The following is a 22,588-nucleotide window of genomic DNA, read 5'->3' on the forward strand; positions in this document are numbered from 1 at the left end:
CTGCAGCCACATAGATCCACAGGGCTGCCAGACAACTGGTATTGTTTAACAGGAAATAAATATGGCAGCCTCCATATCACTCTCACTACAGTTGTCCTTTAACCACTTCGCATCCAGACCTTGTTTTTCCCTTATGGACCAGAGCTGTTTTGACGCTATGTCCCTGTTTAATCAGCAATAACTTTATCCCTATTCACTACATCTAAATGATGTATATAGCATTTTTTTCAAGACAAACTAGGCTTTCAATAGGGGGTATTTAGTCCAACAACATTTTTTGTTTTCTAGGCATTTTCATGGGAAAAAGAGGGAAAAAATGCATTATTTCTCAGTCTTTACCAATTCCAATTTAAAAATAAAAAGCGCCATTGTGATAAAAAAAACCATGCTGCTAGTTTTATGTCTCCCTAGTATAGTCAGATGTGTCCCAAGTAGCATCCCCCCCCCCTTCCCCAGTATAGCCAGATGTGTCCCCAATATCAGTCCCCCAGTATAGTGAAATGTGCCCCTTGTATTTGGCGCCCCCCAGTATAGAGACAGCAGCACTCCCAGGATTGGCACCCTTCATTACAGTCAGATGTTCCCCAGGATAAATTATTCCCCCATTATAATCAGATGTTCCCCCATCATCAGATCCACTCCGTCCCCCCACCCCACATCCAGTGGCCAGTTAACAACCCCCCCACCCCACCAGGCAGCCCCTCGGTGCACAGATCGGCTAAAAAAATTCAGCTGCAAGCAGCCTCTCACCTTACCTCATTCTAGCGATGAGCCTGCAGCCTCCGATCCCCGCTCTGAATTCACGTATTGCCGGTTACCCGGGTCCCGGCTTGATGACGTCATTATGCGGATATTCGCCATTACGCGGCTGAGTTCAGAGCGGGGATCGGAGGCTCGGGCTGCAGGCTCATAGCTGGAACGACGTAAGGTGAGAGGCTGCTTGCTGCTCAATTTATTCAACTGATCTGTGCACCGAGGGGAGAGATGAAGGATCACCACTGTTTGCTACAGCGGTGATCGTTCATCCGCAGGAGGGGATGGGGGCTAATTGGCTACAAGGGAACATGTTCCCTTTCACCAATTAGTATTGCAGCTGATAGTGCGATCGTGCAAAGTAGGGCTGAAAGCTGCATCAGTAGATCTATGTCATGGTGGCCTGGAGGATGCCACAGGTGACGTAGGTATACTGAGCTGTGGAGTAAGTGGTTAAAGTATTATTCCATCTTCCATTGAAATATCATGGATTTCCTGTCCCTGGGACTACCAGTTTTCATATTAAATCCCCAAAGCTCCGCCTCCATGGAGGTCACAGAGAAAGGAAGTGAGAGAAAGTTTTGCAAACAGAAATAGAGAACAGTGACAGCTGTACTCCTTCCCCCTTCCCAAACTCACACACAATCCTAGAAGCTCTTCTAACCTTTTTTAAAAAACACAATTAAAGGACTCCTGAAGTGAGAGGGATATGGAGGCAGCCATATTTATTTCTTTAAAAAAAAAAGAAAAAAAGAAAATACCAGTTGCTTGACAGTGCCTCTGATCTCTTTGGTTGCAGTAGTGTCTGAATTACACCTGAAGCAAGCATGCAGCTTTTCCAGTTAGACTTGAGATATAGACCCTGAACATGCATGCAGATCAGGTGCTCTGACTGAAGGTATTAGAGTCATATGACCAGTTGGACAGCCGGGCAACTTGCATTATTTAAAGGGATACCAATATGAAAGCCTCCATCTTTCTCTCACTTAAAAAGCGGTTACGAGATAAAAAACCACTAACTATACCAAGTAACGAGTCTATATATCTTATTTAAAGTTTAGATAGTTTACACAGCATATCTAGCTGCAAACAGCTTCAAAAGTTTATGATTATTTATTCCTGTGATACAATGAGGGCAGCCATGTTCTGTTTGTCACATTGTCACAGGCTGAGGGCTGGAGATGCTATCAGCTTGCCTGTGTGTAAATGCAGTCACCTCTCCTCCTCCCTCCTCCCCTCTGAAATCAATAGCTAGTAACCTCCTCCTCCTGCCCAGACTGAGGTCCCATAAGCCCTTGCTACAGTGCCAAGGCACAAAAGGAGCTGTGGGCGAGGCTTGTTTAGTTTATAGGGAATCATAGAGTATTAAAACAAAACAAAAAAAAGTATTTGGCTTGAGGAATGTCCTATAATAAACTATATGAAAGGAACACAATTATGCAATGAGTAAAAGTTTATCTCGGATCCACTTTAAGGTGTCCCTTTTTTGTCTGGAATCATGTATTCTATAAAATCTTTTTTTGTGGCCTCACGTTACCTGGCAGGAAGAGAGGAGGAACATGACAGATGTAGGAAGACTACGAGGATGGCAGCCGCTCTGAAAACCGTTGTTACAGGCATGATTCTGAGGAGACATGAAAATTGTACCAGTTACAACAATAATCACCATAGAGAAAAAAAAACTTCAAAAACGTTCTGATAATGTAAATATTTCTACTTACTCCTTAGAAGATGTTGGCTTGGTGTTGAGACTCTGGTGGTTGTTGGTTGGAGAAATGATGGGAAAGAGAGATCTTCTGTCACGGTATTTATACCTGTGCCCAGGATGCCTTCTGCATCACACAGGGCGATACCCGGTAGTCCATTGTTTCCAAATTAGTCATAAATGCCTATTACGCTGAGATTGACTTTTGATAGCAAAGCATGACTTTGTAGATAAGACAAAGATCGATTTTTACATGCGTGTGGCCATGTGTTGATTTCTTTCAGTTGACTTCCCTTTGCAAACAGAATTACCTGGAGACAGGTGAGTGGGCTAATGGGTGACTTTTGTTTACTGAATCAATTATGACTCTCATCATTAGGGACCCATTATCTGGCATACAGGAAGTTGCCGCTTACACATGAGCGGTGACAGTAATGAGGCTTATATATCACTACAGACCTATCCCTATTTTCTGTCTGAGCTCAGATTTCCTCAGAGAAGTTAAGGTAGAATAACAGAACTTATTTTTCAGGATGGTCTGATGCCCACACCCATGTACAAAACTTAAAAACTACTTGTAAAATGTAAGGATTGAACGCCATCCCAATCAATAGCAGATTCCCTCTTTCCCACAAGAAATCTTTACCTTTTCTACAATAGATCATCAGAGGGCTCTGTATGGCAGATATTGTGGTGAAACCCCTCCCACAGTGTGATGTCATGACCATGGTCCTGACAATTTCTGTCTGTAAACCTCATTGCATTGTGGGAAATAATGGCTTTTTCCAACTGCCAAGAAAGCAGTATCTCCTTCTGTGCATAGAACTTTCAGTAACAAACATTGCGGACTAGCAGGAATTCTGCAGTGTCTAGAAGGCAAAAGTTTTGGTCATATTATAGGTAAGGGCAGGCCCAGATTTACCTCACAGGAGCCTATAGGCACACATCCTGGCACCTTAGACTTCGCCCTCCATTAACCTACAAACCCCCAAACTGCACCGCAAGTGTGCTGGCTGGCCCACCTGTCACTCCTCTCTTATTTCCCTTGCCCAACATAAGTAGTTACAGGTGCCCCATAGTATTAGACAGCCAGAAATACTCTCAATATTAAGTAGCTAGAGGTGCCACTGACTGAAGGGAGATCTCGTCAGTGGAATGCCAAATGCTGTAACCTCTCATTTACACTCTTATCAGGACTCTAGGGGAGGAGGCACTCATGGAGGGGAATGCACTGCCTTTCCATCATCAGGCGCCTGTAGGCACGTGCCTACAGTGCCTTGTGGTAAATCCGGCCCTGGGTAAGGGTTTGGAGCCGTGTTTATTTGCATTCTGTACAGATCACCTGGCAGAACTAAAGCTGTCACCACCAGTGATACATTATAGAATGTAAAATGGGCTGAGGAAAGATTTTACAATGGGCAAACACAGAGTCAACCTATAAATGAATATTGTAAACAATAAGCAATTTTATTCATTATCTTATGGTCACTACAGTTCCTCTTTAATGTTAGACACTGTTTTCATTCATCCAAATCACTGTGAGTCTGACCATTAGCTATTAAAGTGGACCCAAATTAAAAATACAAGATTTCAGAAATAAAATCTATTTTATAAATTATAATAATAAATAGCAGCCTTTTTCAGCTGCATGATGACAAATATAAAATATTTTACATTTATTGGAGGAACCCCTCCCTTCCTTCAAATTGCCGGGATTTTTCCGGCAAACTGGTGGAGTAGATGGTGTCTGGCAATGGAGGAATTGCTAATGGCTGCCCCCAGTATAACCGTAGCTATGAAAAGAGAAGGGTGAAAAGCATGCACTGAAATGCTCATAGGTTTGAAGGAGTGTTTATTTATCTTTGTATGTGTCAGAGTGGTGCACCTAAATATTTTGAATTAAAAAAAATGTTTGGTTTGGGTCCGCTTTAAAGAGCAACTGTGGTGAAAATAACAAGGAATAAAATCGCACGGCAACTGCGGTCTCCGGCGACAGTTCGGGGTTCGCGCCTCATACACACGGGGCAACTGTCGCCCAGACATGTGCGTGTCTCGTGTTTGTGGCGACAGTTGTGACCCGTGTGTATGAGCCTTTAGAGTCAGTGCGAGCAGGCCTGCCAGGCAGAGCGGAGGAAGGGTAGAGCTGCTTATCGCAGGACCCAGGGAGGTGAGTAAAGGCTGCTGGCTGTACTGGGGACACCTGGCTATACTGGGGACAGCAATTCCTAGCTATCTATACTGGGGACTCCCAAACGTGCCCCCACTCCCCCCACATGTAAAATACACTGGTCCTTAAAGGGGAACTTCAGCCTAAACAAACATACTGTCATTGAGCTACATAGTTATGTTAATTAGAATAGATTGGTAATATATTCTCTTACTCGCCCTGTTTTAAAAGAACAGGCAAATGTTTGTGATTCATGGGGGCTGCCATCTTTGTCATGGGGGCAGCCATCTTTTTGGTTGAAAGGAGGTGACAGGGAACAGGAGACACAGTTCCAAATGTGACATGTCCTGTGTCCTGATCACCCCTCAGCTGCATGCCCCTAGGCTTCAAATGTCAAATTCAATATGTAAGAAAAAAAATTTGCACCAAAACAGCAGAACGAGAGCAACAACATCAGAAATCCCATCATGCTTTGCACAGCATCAGGGCAAAAATGCCCGGGCAGTTTTCTTCTGTGCAGCTAAAAATGAGGCCTGTATAAGAGAAACATAACATTTAAAAATCAATTCTTTATTTTTATCTGGTAAACAAGTAATAAGGATGCTAACCAGGCAATCCAAAAGTTAAAATCACTATTGCTTTTCTGTTGATAAATGATCATTCCCCAGTTTACCTGACTCTTATTTGGTACACACAAAATTTGGTATATTATATATACCAAATTATATATACCATATAAAAATTGGTATATTCAAAATATTTCTCATGCTGAGACAATGCACTTTCTATAGTGAAGGGCGGGCAAATCAGCAGAGGAGAGTAGGGCAGGAAATTACATCAGGATTTGCTTCAAAATAGCCACACTTAAAATGGGAAATGCTAAGAATTATTTTATTTTTTTTACTGTAGAAAAATGACTAAAATCAAAATGTGAACAGTGCAATACATACTGTATGTTATGTAAGTAGAGCAAGTATTTATCGACTTATATATGTGTTTTTTTTCTGAGATAGTATTGGATGACAGCTCCTCTTTAAGGGGGGTTAGGCTGCCAGTCACGAGAAGGCTAAGCTAGGCAAGATCTACTTACCCTGGGCTTCCTCTAGCCCCTTACAGCCAATATGTCCCTCACAGCATCTCCGCTCACAGCCGCCGGCCCGGGACCCCGCTGGTGCAGAGGCCTCCCTTGTGAGGTCGCTGTCTACTGCGCCTGCGCAAGCACCTCTGTCACTCAATTGCACGTGAGCTGGAGTGCTTTGCGCAGACGCAGTAGAGGATGACCTCGCGAGGGTGGCGTCTGCACCGGCAGGGACCAGGGGCCGGAAGCTGGGAGCGGAGCTGCGTCAAGCGGCATATCGGCTGCAAGGGGCTGGAGGAAGCCTAGCTTAAAAAGCCTGATGATTCCTTTAAGAAGCACTGCTCATATGACACGAATATATATGAAAACCTCTACCTGTCCTCCACTAGCGATTTTGACCTACCTAGCATAATTTTTGTTTTGACGCCACCTGACTACTGACCATAAGGCTGTGTTCCCACCTGAGCTGAGAATGGACATTCTTTGTTCGTTCTCCACTCGTAAAACTGACAGTGAACAGTTACTATTTTATATACTGTATAGGGGCCATTCACACTTGTCATTGTGTAACGGATCCGTGAGATCTGTAGCGGTAAGGGGGCAGGGGCCCACTTCTGTGCAATCCATGATAAACCTGGAAGAGCAGGTGCATTCCCTATATAGCCGATTAGGGTAACCCATCTACCTCTGTCTCCAGCCGGACCACCAGAGCGGTCACTCACTACACTGCCTGCTCACATGATCTGGCGCAAGTGGAGACTGAGCCTAACAGCTCTGTTTTCTGTATTTTTCCATTAAACACCTTCCATCCTTTTTCAGTGAAATAGAAAATTGTAAGTAAATAAGGCAGCTACATTTTTGGACTAATAAAGATAAGAAGGATTAACCTGCGGCAGCCGTCCAGTATATTGTTTGCTGAACTCATGTCTTATCTCTGCAGGCTCATAATGACACAGGAAGGCCCAATGCAGGATCCTGATTTCAAGTAGGGTAATGTGCAATTAAAAGGTTGTTCATTAAAAAAAAAAGATGTTTACCTAATTACTTCATTAAATGCCAGGCCAGACCATGAGCTAATTTATATCCGAGAAAGGTCATCTCATAACGTGTCAGAGCACATGTGGGAGGATTGGTCTTCTGGTTCCACCACTATTAGGAATGTTTACCTGTGCTAAAGTATAACTCTAGCTAGAAAAGAGGCTAATTTAGTTTCAATGTGACCTGTATTAAATACAGGAGCCTGTAGTTTTCCATGCTGGTTTTTGTCATACTGCATTTTTGTGCAGGGATGCGTAACATGTTTGGTTAGGTCAGAGCAGGACCCTCCACCAGGCAACTTAGGCAGATGCTTGGGGCCTAGTGGGTGTTAAAGGGCCATCTGCCCCTTTATTTGACCTCTCTCTCACAAGGGGGCCCCAGATCTACTACTATTGCCTAGGGCCCCAGTACATCCATCTCTGGGCTAGGTTCAGGGAAAGCTCCAGAAATGATGCAGTTGCGTGTGCACGTGCACGCTCTTGCACTCTCATGCACACACACTCTTGTGCACTGAACCCACTGTTAACTACTAGCCGACCGCGTCACACCAATGGGCGTGGCCGCAGCGGCAGCCCCAGGACCGGCTAACGCCGATCGATGTAAAGTACTGGGGCTTCAGTTTGCAGGAGATCGCACGCATCTCCTGCTTGGTAGGCGGAGCGGAGCTGCTCTGAGACTGTTAGACGGCGAAACTGCTGTCTAATTAGGGTGTACAGCGCTGCGATCTACAGCAGCGCTGTACTGGGGACAGCCCTGTGACACGGCTGTCCCCTCCAGCTGCACAGAGGTGATCGGCTGTCATAGGCTGAAGCCTATCACAGCTGATCACGGGGATTGGCTGGCGGGGGAGGGAGGGGGGAGTATACAAATTTAAAAAATGGCATATTTTTATTAAAAAACATACACCTAAATATTGATTAAAAACAAACAAACAAACACGGGGGGGGGGGGGGGGGGGGGAGCGATCAGACCCCACCAACAGAGAGCTCTGTTTCTGTTGGTGGGGAGAAAAGGGGGGGGGGAATCAATTGTGTGCTGTGTTGTGCGCCCCTGCAGCTTGGCCTTAAAGCTGCGGTGGCCTATTTTAGAAAAAAATTCCTATTCATGGGGGGGGGGGGGGGGGGAGATTGAGGTTTAGGGGGGGAGGGGGGTAAAGCCTGTGGTCCTTAAGTGGTTAATGACTGCTAAAAGTATATACAATGTTTCACTCCTTTTAATGTCAGCTCAGGAAAAGGCGCATATAAAATGTTTCAAGCTGTTTAGCGTCAGCTCAGGAAAAGCATATACAATGTTTCAAGCTCTTTAGCGTCAGCTCTGGAGAAGCATATACAATGTTTCAATCCCTTCAGCGTCACCTTAGGAAAAGTGTATCCAATGTTTCAATCTCTTAAACAGCGATGTCTCAGATTACAGTCTGTAATCTCTTTTAATAGAGGTGCTGTGGCACTTCTAGAAGAAATAAAAAGTTAATATGAATTTACAGTGTATTAAATGAAGAATGAACACATTTACTTGCATAGTAAATTACAGTACACAACTAAAGACACAGGAAATAAAATAAATTAGTAAAATATGTTACCCTTAACCTCCCCCCTTAAACCCTAACCTTAGCCCTAACCCTTCACCTCCCCCCTCCTTAACTCCTAACCCTTAACCTACCCCCTCCTTAACCCTAACCTTAACCCTTAACCTACCCCCTCCTTAACACTAACCTTAACCTTTAACCTCCCTCTAGAGTTGGGCCGAACGGTTCGCCTGCGAACGGTTCCATGCGAACTTCCGTGGTTCGCGTTCGCGTCCCGCAGGCGAACGTTTGCGGAAGTTCGGTTCGCCCCATAATGCACCATGGAGGGTCAACTTTGACCCTCTACATCACAGTCAGCAGGCCCAGTGTAGCCAATTAGGCTACACTAGCCCCTGGAGCCCCACCCCCCTTATATAAGGCAGGCAGCGGCGGCCATTACGGTCACTCGTGAGCCTGCATTAGTGAGAGTAGGGCGAGCTGCTGCAGACTGTCTCTCATAGGGAAAGATTAGTTAGGCTTAGCTTGTTCCTGGCTGCATACCTGTTCTGTGAACCCACCACTGCATACCTGTACTGTGAACCCACCACTGCATACCTGTTCATTGAACCCACCACTGCATACCTGTTCAGTGAACCCACCACTGCATACCTGTTCAGTGAACCCGCCACTGCATACCTGTTCTGTGAACCCACCACTGCATACCTGTTCTGTGAACCCACCACTGCATACCTGTTCAGTGAACCCACCACTGCATACCTGTTGTGTTCAGTGAACCCGCCACTGCATACCTGTTCTGTTCAGTGGACCCGCCACTGTATACCTGTTCAGTGAACCCGCCACTGCATACCTGTTGTGTTCAAGGAACCCGCCACTGCATACCTGTTCTGTGAACCCACCACTGCATACCTGTTCTGTGAACCCACCACTGCATACCTGTTCAGTGAACCCACCACTGCATACCTGTTGTGTTCAGCGAACCCGCCACTGCATACCTGTTCTGTTCAGTGGACCCGCCACTGTATACCTGTTCAGTGAACCCGCCACTGCATACCTGTTGTGTTCAGTGAACCTGCCACTGCATACCTGTTCTGTGAACCCGCCACTGCATACCTGTTCTGTGAACCCACCACTGCATACCTGTACTGTGAACCCACCACTGCATACCTGTTCAGTGAACCCACCACTGCATACCTGTTCAGTGAACCCACCACTGCATACCTGTTCAGTGAACCTGCCACTGCATACCTGTTCTGTGAACCCACCACTGCATACCTGTTCTGTGAACCCACCACTGCATACCTGTTCAGTGAACCCACCACTGCATACCTGTTGTGTTCAGTCAGTGAACCCGCCACTGCATACCTGTTCTGTTCAGTGGACCCGCCACTGTATACCTGTTCAGTGAACCCGCCACTGCATACCTGTTCTGTTCAGTGAACCTGCCACTGCATACCTGTTCTGTTCAGTGGACCCGCCACTGTATACCTGTTCAGTGAACCCGCCACTGCATACCTGTTGTGTTCAGTGAACCTGCCACTGCATACCTGTTCTGTGAACCCGCCACTGCATACCTGTTGTGTTCAGTGAACCTGCCACTGCATACCTGTTCTGTGAACCCGCCACTGCATACCTGTTGTGTTCAGTGAACCCGCCACTGCATACCTGTTCTGTTCAGTGAACCCGCCACTGTATACCTGTTCAGTGAACCCGCCACTGCATACCTGTTGTGTTCAGTGAACCTGCCACTGCATACCTGTTCTGTGAACCCGCCACTGCATACCTGTTCTGTGAACCCGCCACTGCATACCTGTTGTGTTCAGTGAACCCGCCACTGTATACCTGTTCTGTTCAGTGGACCCGCCACTGTATACCTGTTCAGTGAACCCGCCACTGCATACCTGTTGTGTTCAGTGAACCTGCCACTGCATACCTGTTCTGTGAACCCGCCACTGTATACCTGTACTGTTCAGTGAACCCGCCACTGTATACCTGTTCTGTTCAGTGAACCCGCCACTGTATACCTGTTCAGTGAACCCGCCACTGCATACCTGTTGTGTTCAGTGAACCCGCCACTGTTCTGTTCAGTGAACCCGCCACTGCATACCTGTTGTGTTCAGTGAACCCGCCACTGTATACCTGTACTGTTCAGTGAACCCGCCACTGTATACCTGTTGTGTTCAGTGAACCCGCCACTGTATACCTGTTCAGTGAACCCGCCACTGCATACCTGTTGTGTTCAGTGAACCCGCCACTGTATACCTATTCTGTTCAGTGAACCCACCGCATCAGTGCGCATACCTGTGCAGTTAAGTGAACCCACCTACCTACGTGAGTGCATGCAGTGTGATATACCACTCCGTGCATACCCGATATGGACAAAACAGGTAGAGGAAGAGGTAGTGCCGGAGCCAGAGGAAGGCCACCCGGCAGGTCTGCGCGAGGTCGTGTAAATGTAATTTCGTGTGGACCTGGCCCACAGTACAGTGCTCGGAAGAAGGCACGTCCCATCACCTCCCAAGATTGTCAGGACGTGGTTGAGTATTTAGCGACACAGAACACCTCATCTTGCTCAGCCACCAGCGCTACTACTAGCACCACTTCCGCTGCATTTGACACTTCGCAAGAATTATTTAGTGTTGAAATCACTGATGCACAGCCATTGTTGTTACAGCCAGATGAATTTTCACCAGCTCATATGTCTGAGTTACGCGGCAACACTATGGATGTAACGTGTAAGGAGGATGAAGGACCTACTGATGGTGCATGTTTAGATTTTTCTGAGGCAAGGGAAGCTGGGCAGGATGATTACGATGATGACGATGATAGGGATCCTCTGTATGTTCCCAATAGAGGAGATGAAGAGGGGGACAGTTCAGAGGGGGAGTCAGAGAGTAGTAGGAGGAGAGAAGTTGCTGAAAGAAGCTGGGGCAGCTCTTCGTCAGAAACAGCTGGTGGCAGTGTCCGGCACCATGTATCGCCACCTATGTACAGCCAGCCAACTTGCCCTTCAGCATCAGCTGCTGAGGTCCCCATAGTGCCCACATCCCAGGGTGGCTCAGCGGTGTGGAAATTTTTTAATGTGTGTGCCTCAGATCGGACCAAAGCCATCTGTTCGCTCTGCCAACAAAAATTGAGCCGTGGAAAGGCCAACACTCACGTAGGGACAAGTGCCTTACGAAGGCACCTGGAGAAAAGGCACAAAAAGCAATGGGATGGCCACCTGAGCAAAAGCAGCAGCAGCACACAAAAGAAAAGTCACCCTCCTTCTCCTCTTCCTCCTTCAGGTGCATCATCTGCTTCTGCCGCTTTCTCCCTTCCACCTTCACAGACACCCTCCTCCACTCCGCCTCTGCCCTTGAGCGCTTCCTGCTCCTCTGCCCACAGCAGCAGTCAGGTGTCCGTGAAGGAAATGTTTGAGCGGAAGAAGCCAATTTTGGCCAGTCACCCCCTTGCCCGGCGTCTGACAGCTGGCGTGGAGGAACTGTTAGCTCGCCAGCTGTTACCATACCGGCTGGTGGACTCTGAGGCCTTCCGTAAATTTGTGGCCATCGGAACACCGCAGTGGAAGATGCCTGGCCGCACTTATTTTTCGAGAAAGGCCATACCCCAACTGCACCGTGAAGTTGAGAGGCAAGTGGTGTCATCTCTTGCGAAGAGCGTTGGGTCAAGGGTCCGCCTGACCACGGATGCCTGGTCTGCCAAGCACGGGCAGGGCCGCTACATTACGTACACAGCCCATTGGGTCAACCGGGTGGTGAACGATGGCAAGCAGGGCGCAGCGGACCAAATTGTGACACCTCCACGGCTTGCAGGCAGGCCTCCTGCCACCTCCTCTCCTCCTGCTACATGCTCTTCGCTGTCCTCCTCCTCCTTGGCTGAGTGGCAGTTCTCCTCTCCAGCTACACAGCCCCAGCTCCGCAGGGCCTATGCTGCATGCCAGGTACGACGGTGTCACGCCATCTTAGACATGTCTTGTCTCAAAGCGGAGAGTCACACTGGAGCAGCTCTCCTGGCTGCTCTTAAGAAACAGTTGGATGAGTGGCTGACCCCGCACCACCTGGAGATAGGCAACGTGGTGTGCGCCAACGGCAGCAATCTGCTTGCCGCTTTGCATATGGGGAAGCTGACACACATACCCTGCATGGCACATGTCATGAATCTAGTTGTTCAAAGATTTGTGGCAAAGTACCCTGGCTTAGCGGATGTCCTGAAGCAGGCCAGGAAGTTCTGTGGGCATTTGAGGCGGTCTTACACAGCCATGGCACGCTTTGCGGAAATTCAGCGGAAAAACAACATGCCGGTGAGACGCCTGATTTGCGATAGCCCGACTCGCTGGAATTCGACCCTGCTCATGTTCTCCCGCCTGCTAGAACAGAAGAAAGCCGTCACCCAGTACCTCTACAACTACAGTAGAATGAAACAGTCTGGGAAGATGGGGATGTTCTGGCCCGACAACTGGACACTGATGAAAAATGCATGCAGGCTCATGCGGCCGTTTGAGAAGGTGACCAACCTGGTGAGCCGCAGTGAGGGCACCATCAGCGGCTTAATTCCCTACGCTTACTTCTTGGAGCATGCTGTGCGTAGAGTGGCGGATGAAGCTGCGAATGAGCGTGACCAGGAACCGTTATGGCAGGAACAGGCATGGGACCAATTTTCATCAGACCCAGCTGTTTCCTCAACACCTGCGGCAGCACAGAGGGGGGAGGAGGAGGAAGAAGAGAAGTCGTGTGCAGAAGACGAGTCAGACTCAGAGGATGATGAGCAAGGTGTTTCTTTGGGGGAGGAGGAGGAGGAGGGGACGGCGGCAGGAGAACAACCGCAGCAGGCGTCGCAGGGAGCTTGTGCTGCTCAACCTTCCCGTGGTATTGTTCGCGGCTGGGGGGAGGAGGTTGACTTACGTGACGTCACTGAGGAAGAGCAAGAGGAGATGGAGGGTACTGGATCCGACTTTGTGCAGATGTCGTCTTTTATGCTGTCCTGCCTGTTGAGGGACCCCCGTATAAAAAAACTCAAGGGGATTGAGCTGTACTGGGTGGCCACACTACTAGACCCTCGGTACAGGCACAAAGTGGCGGACCTGTTACCAACTCACCTGAAGGTGGAAAGGATGCAGCACATGCAGAACCAGCTGTCAACTATGCTTTGCAATGCCTTTAAGGGTGATGTGACAGCACAACGCCAGCAAGGTACCACTGCCACTAATCCTCCTCCCGTGTCCACGCAGTCAAAGACAGGACGCTCCAGCGATCTCATGGTGATGTCGGACATGCGGTCGTTCTTTAGTCCAACGCCTCGCCGTAGCCCTTCCGGAACCACCCTCCACCAACGCCTGGAACGGCAGGTAGCCAACTACCTGGCCTTAAGTGTGGATGTAGACACTGCTGTGAACAGCGATGAGGAACCCTTGAACTACTGGGTGCGCAGGCTTGACCTGTGGCCAGAGCTGTCCCAATTTGCCATCCAACTTCTCTCCTGCCCTGCCGCAAGCGTCCTGTCAGAAAGGACCTTCATCGCAGCTGGAGGCATTGTCACTGAGAAGAGAAGTCGCCTATTAAGTCACAAAAGTACCTCACCTTTATCAAAATGAATGAGGCATGGATCCCGGAGGGCTGCTGCCCGCCCCAAGACTAAGTCAGTCCCCGCACACACAGCATCTCTGCCTGCACGCCGTGTGACTGGCTGCCTGGCCTGCCCCAAGAAGACTAAGTCGCTCCCAGTCCCTCCACACAGCATGTCTGCCTGCAGGCCGCTTGACTACCTTCTCCGCCACCACCAACAGGGTCCGGGACTCCAGGCGGATTGCTGAATTTTTTTAGGCCGCTGCTAACAGCGGCCGCTGTAATAATTTTTCTGGTGCGTGTACATGACTGCCTAATTTTTCTGGCTGCACTGCGGGCAGCTGCAACAACAAAAGAAAAGGGATGTACATGCACCCATTCCCCTTCGTGATCATTACCTTGCCGTGGTGAAGGGGCTTGCGTATCACAATGAAGCAATGACCGGCGCCTAGATGAGTGTCTCGGGGGGCACACAAAAGAGAATAAGGTCGTTGCTTCATTGTGGTCAGACCAAATTTGATCAGCTGGACAGTCACTGTTCTGTCATTCAGCTACATCAGCCAGGCGACCATATGGGCTGTAAAGCCACCAAAACCTGCACTCTCGCCATGGTGCGCACCAGTCCAGCACGGCCGTCACTACACAAACAGCTGTTTGCGGTGCGTTACACGGTGAGTTTGGTGTGTCAGTGTGAAGCAGTACCTTAATTACACTACCTGATTGATGTATACACATGCAAGATGTTTTAAAGCACTTTAGGCCTGTCATTTAGCATTCAATGTGATTTCTGCCCTTTAAAAGCTGCTTTGCGTCAAATCCAGATTTTTCCCGGGGACTTTTGGCGTGTATCCCACTCCGCCATGCCCCCCTCCAGGTGTTAGACCCCTTGAAACATCTTTTCCATCACTTTTGTGGCCAGCAGAATTTTTTTTTCCAAAGTTCGCCTCCCCATTGAAGTCTATTGCGGTTCGCGAACTTTTCCGCGAACCGAACGTTCCGCGGAAGTTCGCGAACCCGGTTCGCGAACCTAAAATCGGAGGTTCGGCCCAACTCTACCTCCCTCCTCCTCAACCCTAACCTTATCTCCCCCCCTTAAACCCCTGACCTTAACCCCCATAACTCTTAACACCAAACCCTTGACCCCATACCTTAATCTCCCCCCTCCTTAACCCCCAACCTTAACTCTATCTATTCACCACCCCACTCCTCAACTCCTAACCTTAACCCTAAACCTTAACCTCTCTGTCTCCTTAACTCCTAGCCTTAACCCTAACCCTTAACCTCCCTCTCCTTAATCCTAACCTTAAGGCTGCATTAACCCCTAACCTTAACCTCTTTTCCCCTCTCCTTAACGCGTAACCTTAACCCTTAAGCCCCTTCCCTTAACTCCTTACCTTAACCCTCCCCTTCTAAGATTAGCAGTTAAGGAGGGGGAAGGTTAGTGGTTAAAGAGAGGGGAGGTTAAGATTAGGGGTAATGAGGGGGAGGTTGCTTAATGGTTAAGGATAGGAGTTAAGGAGGGGGAGGGTTAGGGTTAAGGTTAGGAGTTAAGGAGGGGGAGAGATTAAGGTTAGGAGTTAAGGTGGAGAGGTTAAGGGTTAGGGTTAAGGAGGAGGGAGGTTAAGGGTTAAGGTTAGAAATTAAGGAGGGGAGAGGTTAACGTTAGGGGTTAAGGAGGAGGAAGGTTAAAGGGTAAGGTTAGGAATTAAGGAGGGGAGAGGTTAACGTTAGGGGTTAAGGAGTGAGGGAGGTTAAGGGTTAGGGTTAATATTAGCAATTAAGGAGGGGGAGGTTAAGGGTTAAGGTTAGTGGTTAAGGAGGGAGGATATTAAGGGTTACTAATTTATTTAACTCAATCTTTTTAAAATTATGTTTCCTGTGTCTATAATTATGTAATTTAATTTATTATGTTAGGAAATGTGTTCATTCTTAATTTAAATGGAAATCATAAGTGAAAATAAACTTATGATATAATGATTTGTATGTGTAGTACAGCTAAGAAATAAAATATTAGGAGCAGAGACAAGAGTCTAATAATGTTTCCAGTACAGGAAGAGTTAAAGGGGCACTATGGCGAAAAATTTTAAAATTTTAAACTGTGCAAACATATACAAATAAGAAGTACGTTTTTTCCAGAGTAAAATGAGCCATGAATTACTTTTCTCCTGTGTTGCTGTCACTTACAGTAGGTAGTAGAAATCTGACAGAAGTGCCAGATTTTGGACTAGTCCATATCTTCATAGGGGATTCTCAGGGATTTATTTATTTTCAAAAGCACTTAGTGAATGGCAGTTGCTCTGTCCAACTGCCAAAAAACTGTTTAGCGAGCAGGGAAGCTGGTGGGCACAGGACGTCTGCAGGGGGCTGGTAGAAGCCCCAGGTAAGTTAAAGTATTTTTTAATCATCAGTTTAGGTTCTCTTTAAAGCATACCAGAGGCAAATGAAGCAAGAGAAATGGGGGAGCAGGAATAAACTATCACCTGCCCTGATGCCCACTGCACCAGGACAAGTGATGGTCCTCTCTGCCCCCCATATCTTACCTAAAAGCCCCCGGGATCCTCTTCCAGATTGCTGGAGTTGGGCTTTACTGCGCAGGCGCTAGCCGGGTTGCGCACTTCCTGCAGCTGGGAGCACACAGAGCATGATGTCACACATCATGCTTTTCCCACCGTTTTTCTAGGTTTATTCTGGTATCCTATAAACCAATAATGCCAGCCTGGAGTCTTGGTGTGTTCATTTTCAGGTAATTAAGTGTAGATGTCAATATTTACAAGCAGTGTTGTCTGCAGTCCCATAAATATTATTGTTAAAATACTATCTGTGAGTTTTTGTATGACATGGGAATGCATTTGACATTATTATGTTATATCAACTTTACAGTTATCAATAACTTAACTCTAATAAATAAAACACAAACCATGTTTTGGCGTTTTAACAGCCCGCTGCCATTGTTTATTGGGGGAAAGGGGGGGGGGGGGTGTTTAACACAACCAACTTTATTCGTATAATTTAATGATTTAAAACCATTTTAAACTTTTCATTTAATGTAACACCACACAAGCTACTTGACCAATAAACCACAATTGATGGTCTGTGGACCCGACTCAATCGCCAACACCAGTTAAGAAGTCCACAACCGTCCATACCATACCCCCAATAAAAGAGCGGCCCGTGACAACCAATTATCATAAAGGGGCGGGTGGGCGGGCAGCTGCACAGGTCTGCCTCAAGTGACACTGCCTGCTCTGACAGGAACAGTTTTATTTCACCTAAGCCCACCTGCTGATTGGCTGAGTACTTCTGGAGGGAACAAAACTCTGCCGAATCATCTCCAGCTGCACCTGATTGGTTCACAGCCCCAACAACTGTTTGTCAACAGCTTCCCACGGTATCTGTAAAAAAACAGAAAAGACTGACAGTACCACAGCTTATATATTATTAATATTATTGATTTATAAAGCGCCAACATATTCTGTGGCGCTGTACAAAGTAAGAAACAAACATGGGGTACATAATACAGACAATGGTGTACACCAAAATACAAGATACATAATTGGTGACAAAATACAAAAAAATGATACAGCATACAGAATACAGAAGTGGTAATGACAGTGATAAAAGTAACATGATGAATAACATGTATAATGTTTTCCAAGACACAAAAGGGGGAGAGAGCCCTGCCCTTGCGAGCTTACAATCTAAAGGAAATGGGGGGAAACAAGAGGAGGGGTAGTATACAATAAAATATATAAAGGCAGTGTGTTTTAGGACAGTGTTTCTCAACATTTTATTGGTGTGTACCCCTTTTAAAACCCTGTACTCACCAAGTACCCCCTAGCATAGTAAACATTATCACAAGTACCCCTTGACTAATATATATTTAATTGTAGTACATGATAATTGGTTCTAAAAATGTCCAAGCATTTACCATTGCTTTTAATTAGCTAAAACACTAATTTGGTGTTGTTTAAATAAGATTTTATCATTTTCGAAGACTCTTGATTTGTTATTCTTGGTTAAGTATATCAAGCCCGAGTACCCCCTGGCACCATCAGAAGTACCCCCTGGGGTACGTGTACCACACGTTGAGAACCTAGGTTTTAGGATACCTAGTAGGAGTGCAATTTGGTCTTAGGACAAAGGGAAGTGGCCTAAGGTAGCGCATATGCTTGTTGGAACAAGTGAGTTTTTAGAGAGCATTTAAAGGTAACAAAGGTTGGTGAGTGACGGATGTGTTGTGGGAGGGCATTCCAGAGGAGGGGTGAAGCGCGTGCAAAATCTTGTAAACGTGAATGTGAGGAGATGATTCTAGAGGAGGGCAACAGAAGATCACGTGCAGATCTGAGATTGCGATTGGGTTTGTATCTGGAAATGAGTGATGATATGTACCAGGGAGAGAGATTGTGGAGAGCTTTGTAGGTTAGGGTTAGGAGTTTGAACTGGATCCTCTGGTAAATTGGCAGCCAGTGAAGAGCTTGATAGAGAGGAGCAGCAGAGGAAGATTGAGAAGAAAGATGAATGAGAGGAGCAGCTGAGTTCAGTACAGACTGGAGCGGGGCCAGTCTGTTAGAAGGTAGTCCACAAAGTAGTATGTTGCAGTACTCCAGACGAGAAATTATAAGAGCATGTATTAACATTTTGGTTGTGCCTTGAGTGAGAAAGGGACGGATGCGAGATATATTTGTGATATATATCACAGTATACATAAGTACAAGGCTCTATAGACTCAGCATGCCCATGTTCGCTGCAGTCCTATACGTACTGCAGCTCATTGATTATCTCAGTCACCGATACATGATGCAATCATGCTATGTGCACTTTCTCATCTATTTTGATTTCATCACAGGGAATTCCATCCTGAGCTCACTCACAGACTTGTGCCTCAGCCATTCACGCAGCAGCTGAGCTGTCATGATGGGCTGGCTCAGGAGGAAGGCGTTCTCAGTAATTGAAACTGAAACCACAAGACCATTCAGAGATCGCCGGTGATCGTCCACTCTAAGGTAAGGCTCTGCAATATAAGATTGTAAATGTGATATTTTTTTAATTGAAAATCACAGGAAGCAGGTTAATGTTTGTGCTTTTCAGTCAGCAGATCTCTTCATAAGAAAGGTGGATGCAGAATCACTGAACATTTCTGCAGCAAATGGGCAAAACAACTTCCTGAAATGTGTCTTTCTTCTAGGGCAGGGGTCTCAAACTCAATTTACCTGGGGGCCGCAGGAGGAAAAGTCAGGATGAGGCTGGGCCGCATAAGGGATTTCACAAAATCGCCCGGGGGGCAATCCGCCGGCATTTCCTCGAAGGGGCAGAGATTTCAGCTTCAGCTCTGTCCCTCCTGACGTCAATCGTGGCAGATCGTGGCAGATCGCCACCTCTGCCTGCCCCTCTCACTCTTCCTTCACAGAGAGGCGGCGATCTGTGCGGCGATTGATGTCAGGAGGGGCAGAGCTACAGCTGGAAGCTCTGCCCCTCAGCGCAGTCGTGAATGTTTGCCCGCGGGATTTGGGGGCTCTGCAGCCCTCGTTTAGCGGCGGGGATGTGGCGGATTACTTGGGAGCACTAAAGCGAACTGTAAGGTAAAATAGGTAAAAATAGTTAGCTTCCGTGTCTCTTTTGCTTTTGCCGGCGCGGGCCACAAAATATTGCACCGAGGGCCGCAAATGGCCCGCGGGCCGCGAGTTTGAGACTCCTGTTCTAGGGTTATTATTCAGCAAGGCTGTGTGGGACACCTCATCTGCTCATTGCAACCAGAATATACACAAACACCTTCTGTTTTAAGAAAGCAAATTTCTGTTTTGCATAGCATTCTAGAGAGAGAGAGCTTTTTGGTCTCTTTCAGCCCCCTTACACACTCCTAGGAGTTGTGGTTCACCATGGGTTGCTGGGTACCCTGTAAGGGCTTGTTCACACTAAGAGCCCTGTTTCAAGCGCAGGCGATTTTCAAAATCGCCCTCAAAACGCTTGTGCAATTATTCTGTATGAGAAGGTTCATATCAGCCCATTTTGTAAAGCGGAGCCTGACCCATTTTTGGTATAGGTATAGGAAGAGCGCTAAATGCTCACAAAATCGCTTTGTGCTCAATTGCGTTCACGATTTTAAGAATAAATACATTGTATTTATTATTTTCCAGGTCAAAGAGTTCGCTTCCTGTCTTGCCTTAGGGAGTGAATTAAAAATCGTTCTGCAAAAGTGTTTTTTAAAAAACGCAGCCAAGCGCCAGGAGGCGCTAAAAGAAAACTCACACAAAATCGCAAAACACTTGCGTTTCGATTTTAGATGTGAACAGAGCCTAACTCTGGGTGCTCCAAGTCCTACCCCATATTTCATTTATTTATTTAAGTATTTATATAGCGCTGACATATTATGTGACGTCACACGTGCTAATGCAGCAGTCAGGTGGGCAGCGCTGGTTCTAGGCTTTTTGCTGCCTGAGGCAACCTTGTGAGTATGCTCCCCCCCATTTGTAATAATTGTACAGCAGCCAACAATTTACTCTGCTTCATTTAATGTTCTCACATAACATACTACAGCTCAACACAATAGCACACTGGTAGTGTCACCTCCTCCCTTCTGCTGTACAAGTCAAATGAAACACTGCTGCTCTCCTGCCTCCCCCCTCCTCACTCACTGTCAGACTCCTCACACAGCACAACAAGCTGCTTTTCCCCAATGATGACCTCTTCTTATCGCTTGCCTCTCACTTCTCCTCCTACTCTGACTGCATGCTGTTAGTGTAAACACAGTACAATAGTGCTGCCCCTGAAATCTCTGCACCTGATGCAAATGTTTCCCCTTGCTTCATGAGAGAACCAGCCCTGCATGTGGGAGCGCGAGTGGGAAGAAGCAGCTGGACTCGCCGTGGCCAATCAGATGAGAGATTTTAATGCAAAGGCACTGGGGGGCACATTAACAATTGTGGGGACAGCCGCTGAGGGTTCATCACTGATCCCGATATCACACGCCATTACCGCCATGCACCCTATTGACCACACTGGCAGGAGATTTTTCAGTCTGCTTGATCAATACATTGGACCGATTTTGTCTCAAAATCGGTCAAACCGTCGATCAGGGATACTTGTTTCAGTACTGATTTTCTTCAGATTCGATAATAATAATTATCAAATCAAATGGTCATATGGCCGCAAAATCAATAGATGTACGGCCGCCTTAAAGGTGCAAATTAACCATACAATCCCACGGACGATCGATTGTTTCCGATCACTCCGGTAAATGATCAGTCGTGTCCATTAACAGCCGTAAACCAGCTAGACCTGGTGAGTGGTGGTGAGAGGGTGAATCTACAAACAGTAAACCAGCTAAACAGTTTGATCAGATTAATGGAATCGATCTGTTTGTTGTCAAATCGATTATATCAGTCTGATCGGATTGGTAAGCGGGTATTTTGGGAGTTTCAGGATTGTGGGATTATATCGTTACTGGCCACTTTAAGCTATGGACACACTCTTAGGCTAGGTTTACAGTGGGACGTTGCATTGTGATGAGACGTTAAAGTCACAACGCAGCATTACAACGCAACAAAAAAAAAGGTAACGTACTTTAAAGTGAACCTTAAGTCAGGAAAAAAAAATGAGTTTTACTCACCTGGGGCTTCTACCAGCCCCTGCAGCAGTCCTGTGCCCTCACAGCCACTCACTAATCCTCTGGTCCCCCGCTGCCAGCTAGTTTCGTTTTTGCCGACAGGCCCGTCAGGACTGGCCACGCGTAGCTTTTTCCGCATTCCCGACTGTAATTAGCGCTATTGCGGGCCGCAACGCATACAAAAATATGCGTTGCCGCATATCTATGCGTTCGTAATGCGGCAACGTGTGTTTTTGTATGCGTTGCGGCCCAAAATAGCGCTAATTACAGTCGGGAATGCGGAAAAAGCTACGCGTGGCCAGTCCTGACGGGCCTTTCGGCAAAAACGAAACTAGCTGGCAACGGGGGACCAGAGGATTAGTGAGTGGCTGTGAGGGCACAGGACTGCTGCAAGGGGCTGGTAGAAGCCCCAGGTGAGTAAAATGCATTTTTTTTTCTGGCCTAAGTGTCTCTTTAACGCTGCATTACCGTCGCATACAGTAGGTGCAGGAAAGGATGAAAGCAATTTAAAGTATGTTTTCCTGTACCTGGTAACGTGTGTGTTTAGAGGCATTGCAGCAATGCGTTCTTTACAGTAAGAGTGATTAAGATGTGGAATGCATTGCCTCAGGAAGTCGTTATGGCAAACTCTATACCTGCATTTAAAGGGAGCTTAGATGCTTTCCTTGCATTGAAAGACATCCATGGCTACAATTACTAGGTAATGCCTAATAATGTTGATCCAAGGATTTTATCTGATTGCCATCTGGTGTCAGGAAGGAATTTTTCCCTTTTGGGGCTAATTGGACCATGCCTTGTGGGGGTTTTTTTCGCCTTCCTCTGGATCAACAGGGATATGTGAGGGAGAAGGCTGGTGTTGTACTTTATACTGTTTGGAACTTGATGGACGTATGTCTTTTTTCAACCAAAATAACTATGTTACCATAGCGCTACACGTTACAACGCTTACGTCACATTCATAGGATTAGCATTGCAGTGCGGTAAGCTGCGTTATAAGAGTTTATAACGCAGCACGACAACATCCCGCTGTGAACCTAGCCTCACCGATTATTACAGTTCCCTTACAAACAGGGAGGCTGTTTGTAATTAATTTTGTTTGTAAGCTTTAGGGCTCTTTCACACTAAGACGTTGCGTTTGATGCGACGTTAAGGTCGCAT

General features: G+C 46.9%; 2 protein-coding genes across 2 annotated transcripts in view; one reads left to right on the forward strand and one right to left on the reverse strand.

Moving 5' to 3' along the window:
- SCT (secretin) overlaps window positions 1-2,517 on the reverse strand; it is a 31,264-nt gene extending 28,747 nt beyond the window's left edge. The window contains exons 1-2 of the mRNA XM_068243016.1: window positions 2,475-2,517; window positions 2,291-2,377 (exon numbers count right to left, since the gene is read on the reverse strand). Coding sequence (XP_068099117.1) covers window positions 2,291-2,373 — 83 coding nt within the window. The 5' untranslated portion in view covers window positions 2,374-2,377; window positions 2,475-2,517. The remainder of the gene's footprint in view (window positions 1-2,290; window positions 2,378-2,474) is intronic.
- A 13,631-nt stretch (window positions 2,518-16,148) lies between these two features.
- Window positions 16,149-22,588, forward strand: part of LOC137521725 (interferon regulatory factor 3-like) — a 65,172-nt gene continuing 58,732 nt past the window's right edge. Inside the window, exons 1-2 of the mRNA XM_068241382.1 lie at window positions 16,149-16,207; window positions 18,674-18,830. The gene's annotated coding sequence lies outside the window, so the exon portion shown is untranslated. The remainder of the gene's footprint in view (window positions 16,208-18,673; window positions 18,831-22,588) is intronic.

Source organism: Hyperolius riggenbachi, chromosome 6 (genome assembly GCF_040937935.1).
Source record: "Hyperolius riggenbachi isolate aHypRig1 chromosome 6, aHypRig1.pri, whole genome shotgun sequence".
Lineage (NCBI taxonomy): Eukaryota > Metazoa > Chordata > Amphibia > Anura > Hyperoliidae > Hyperolius > Hyperolius riggenbachi.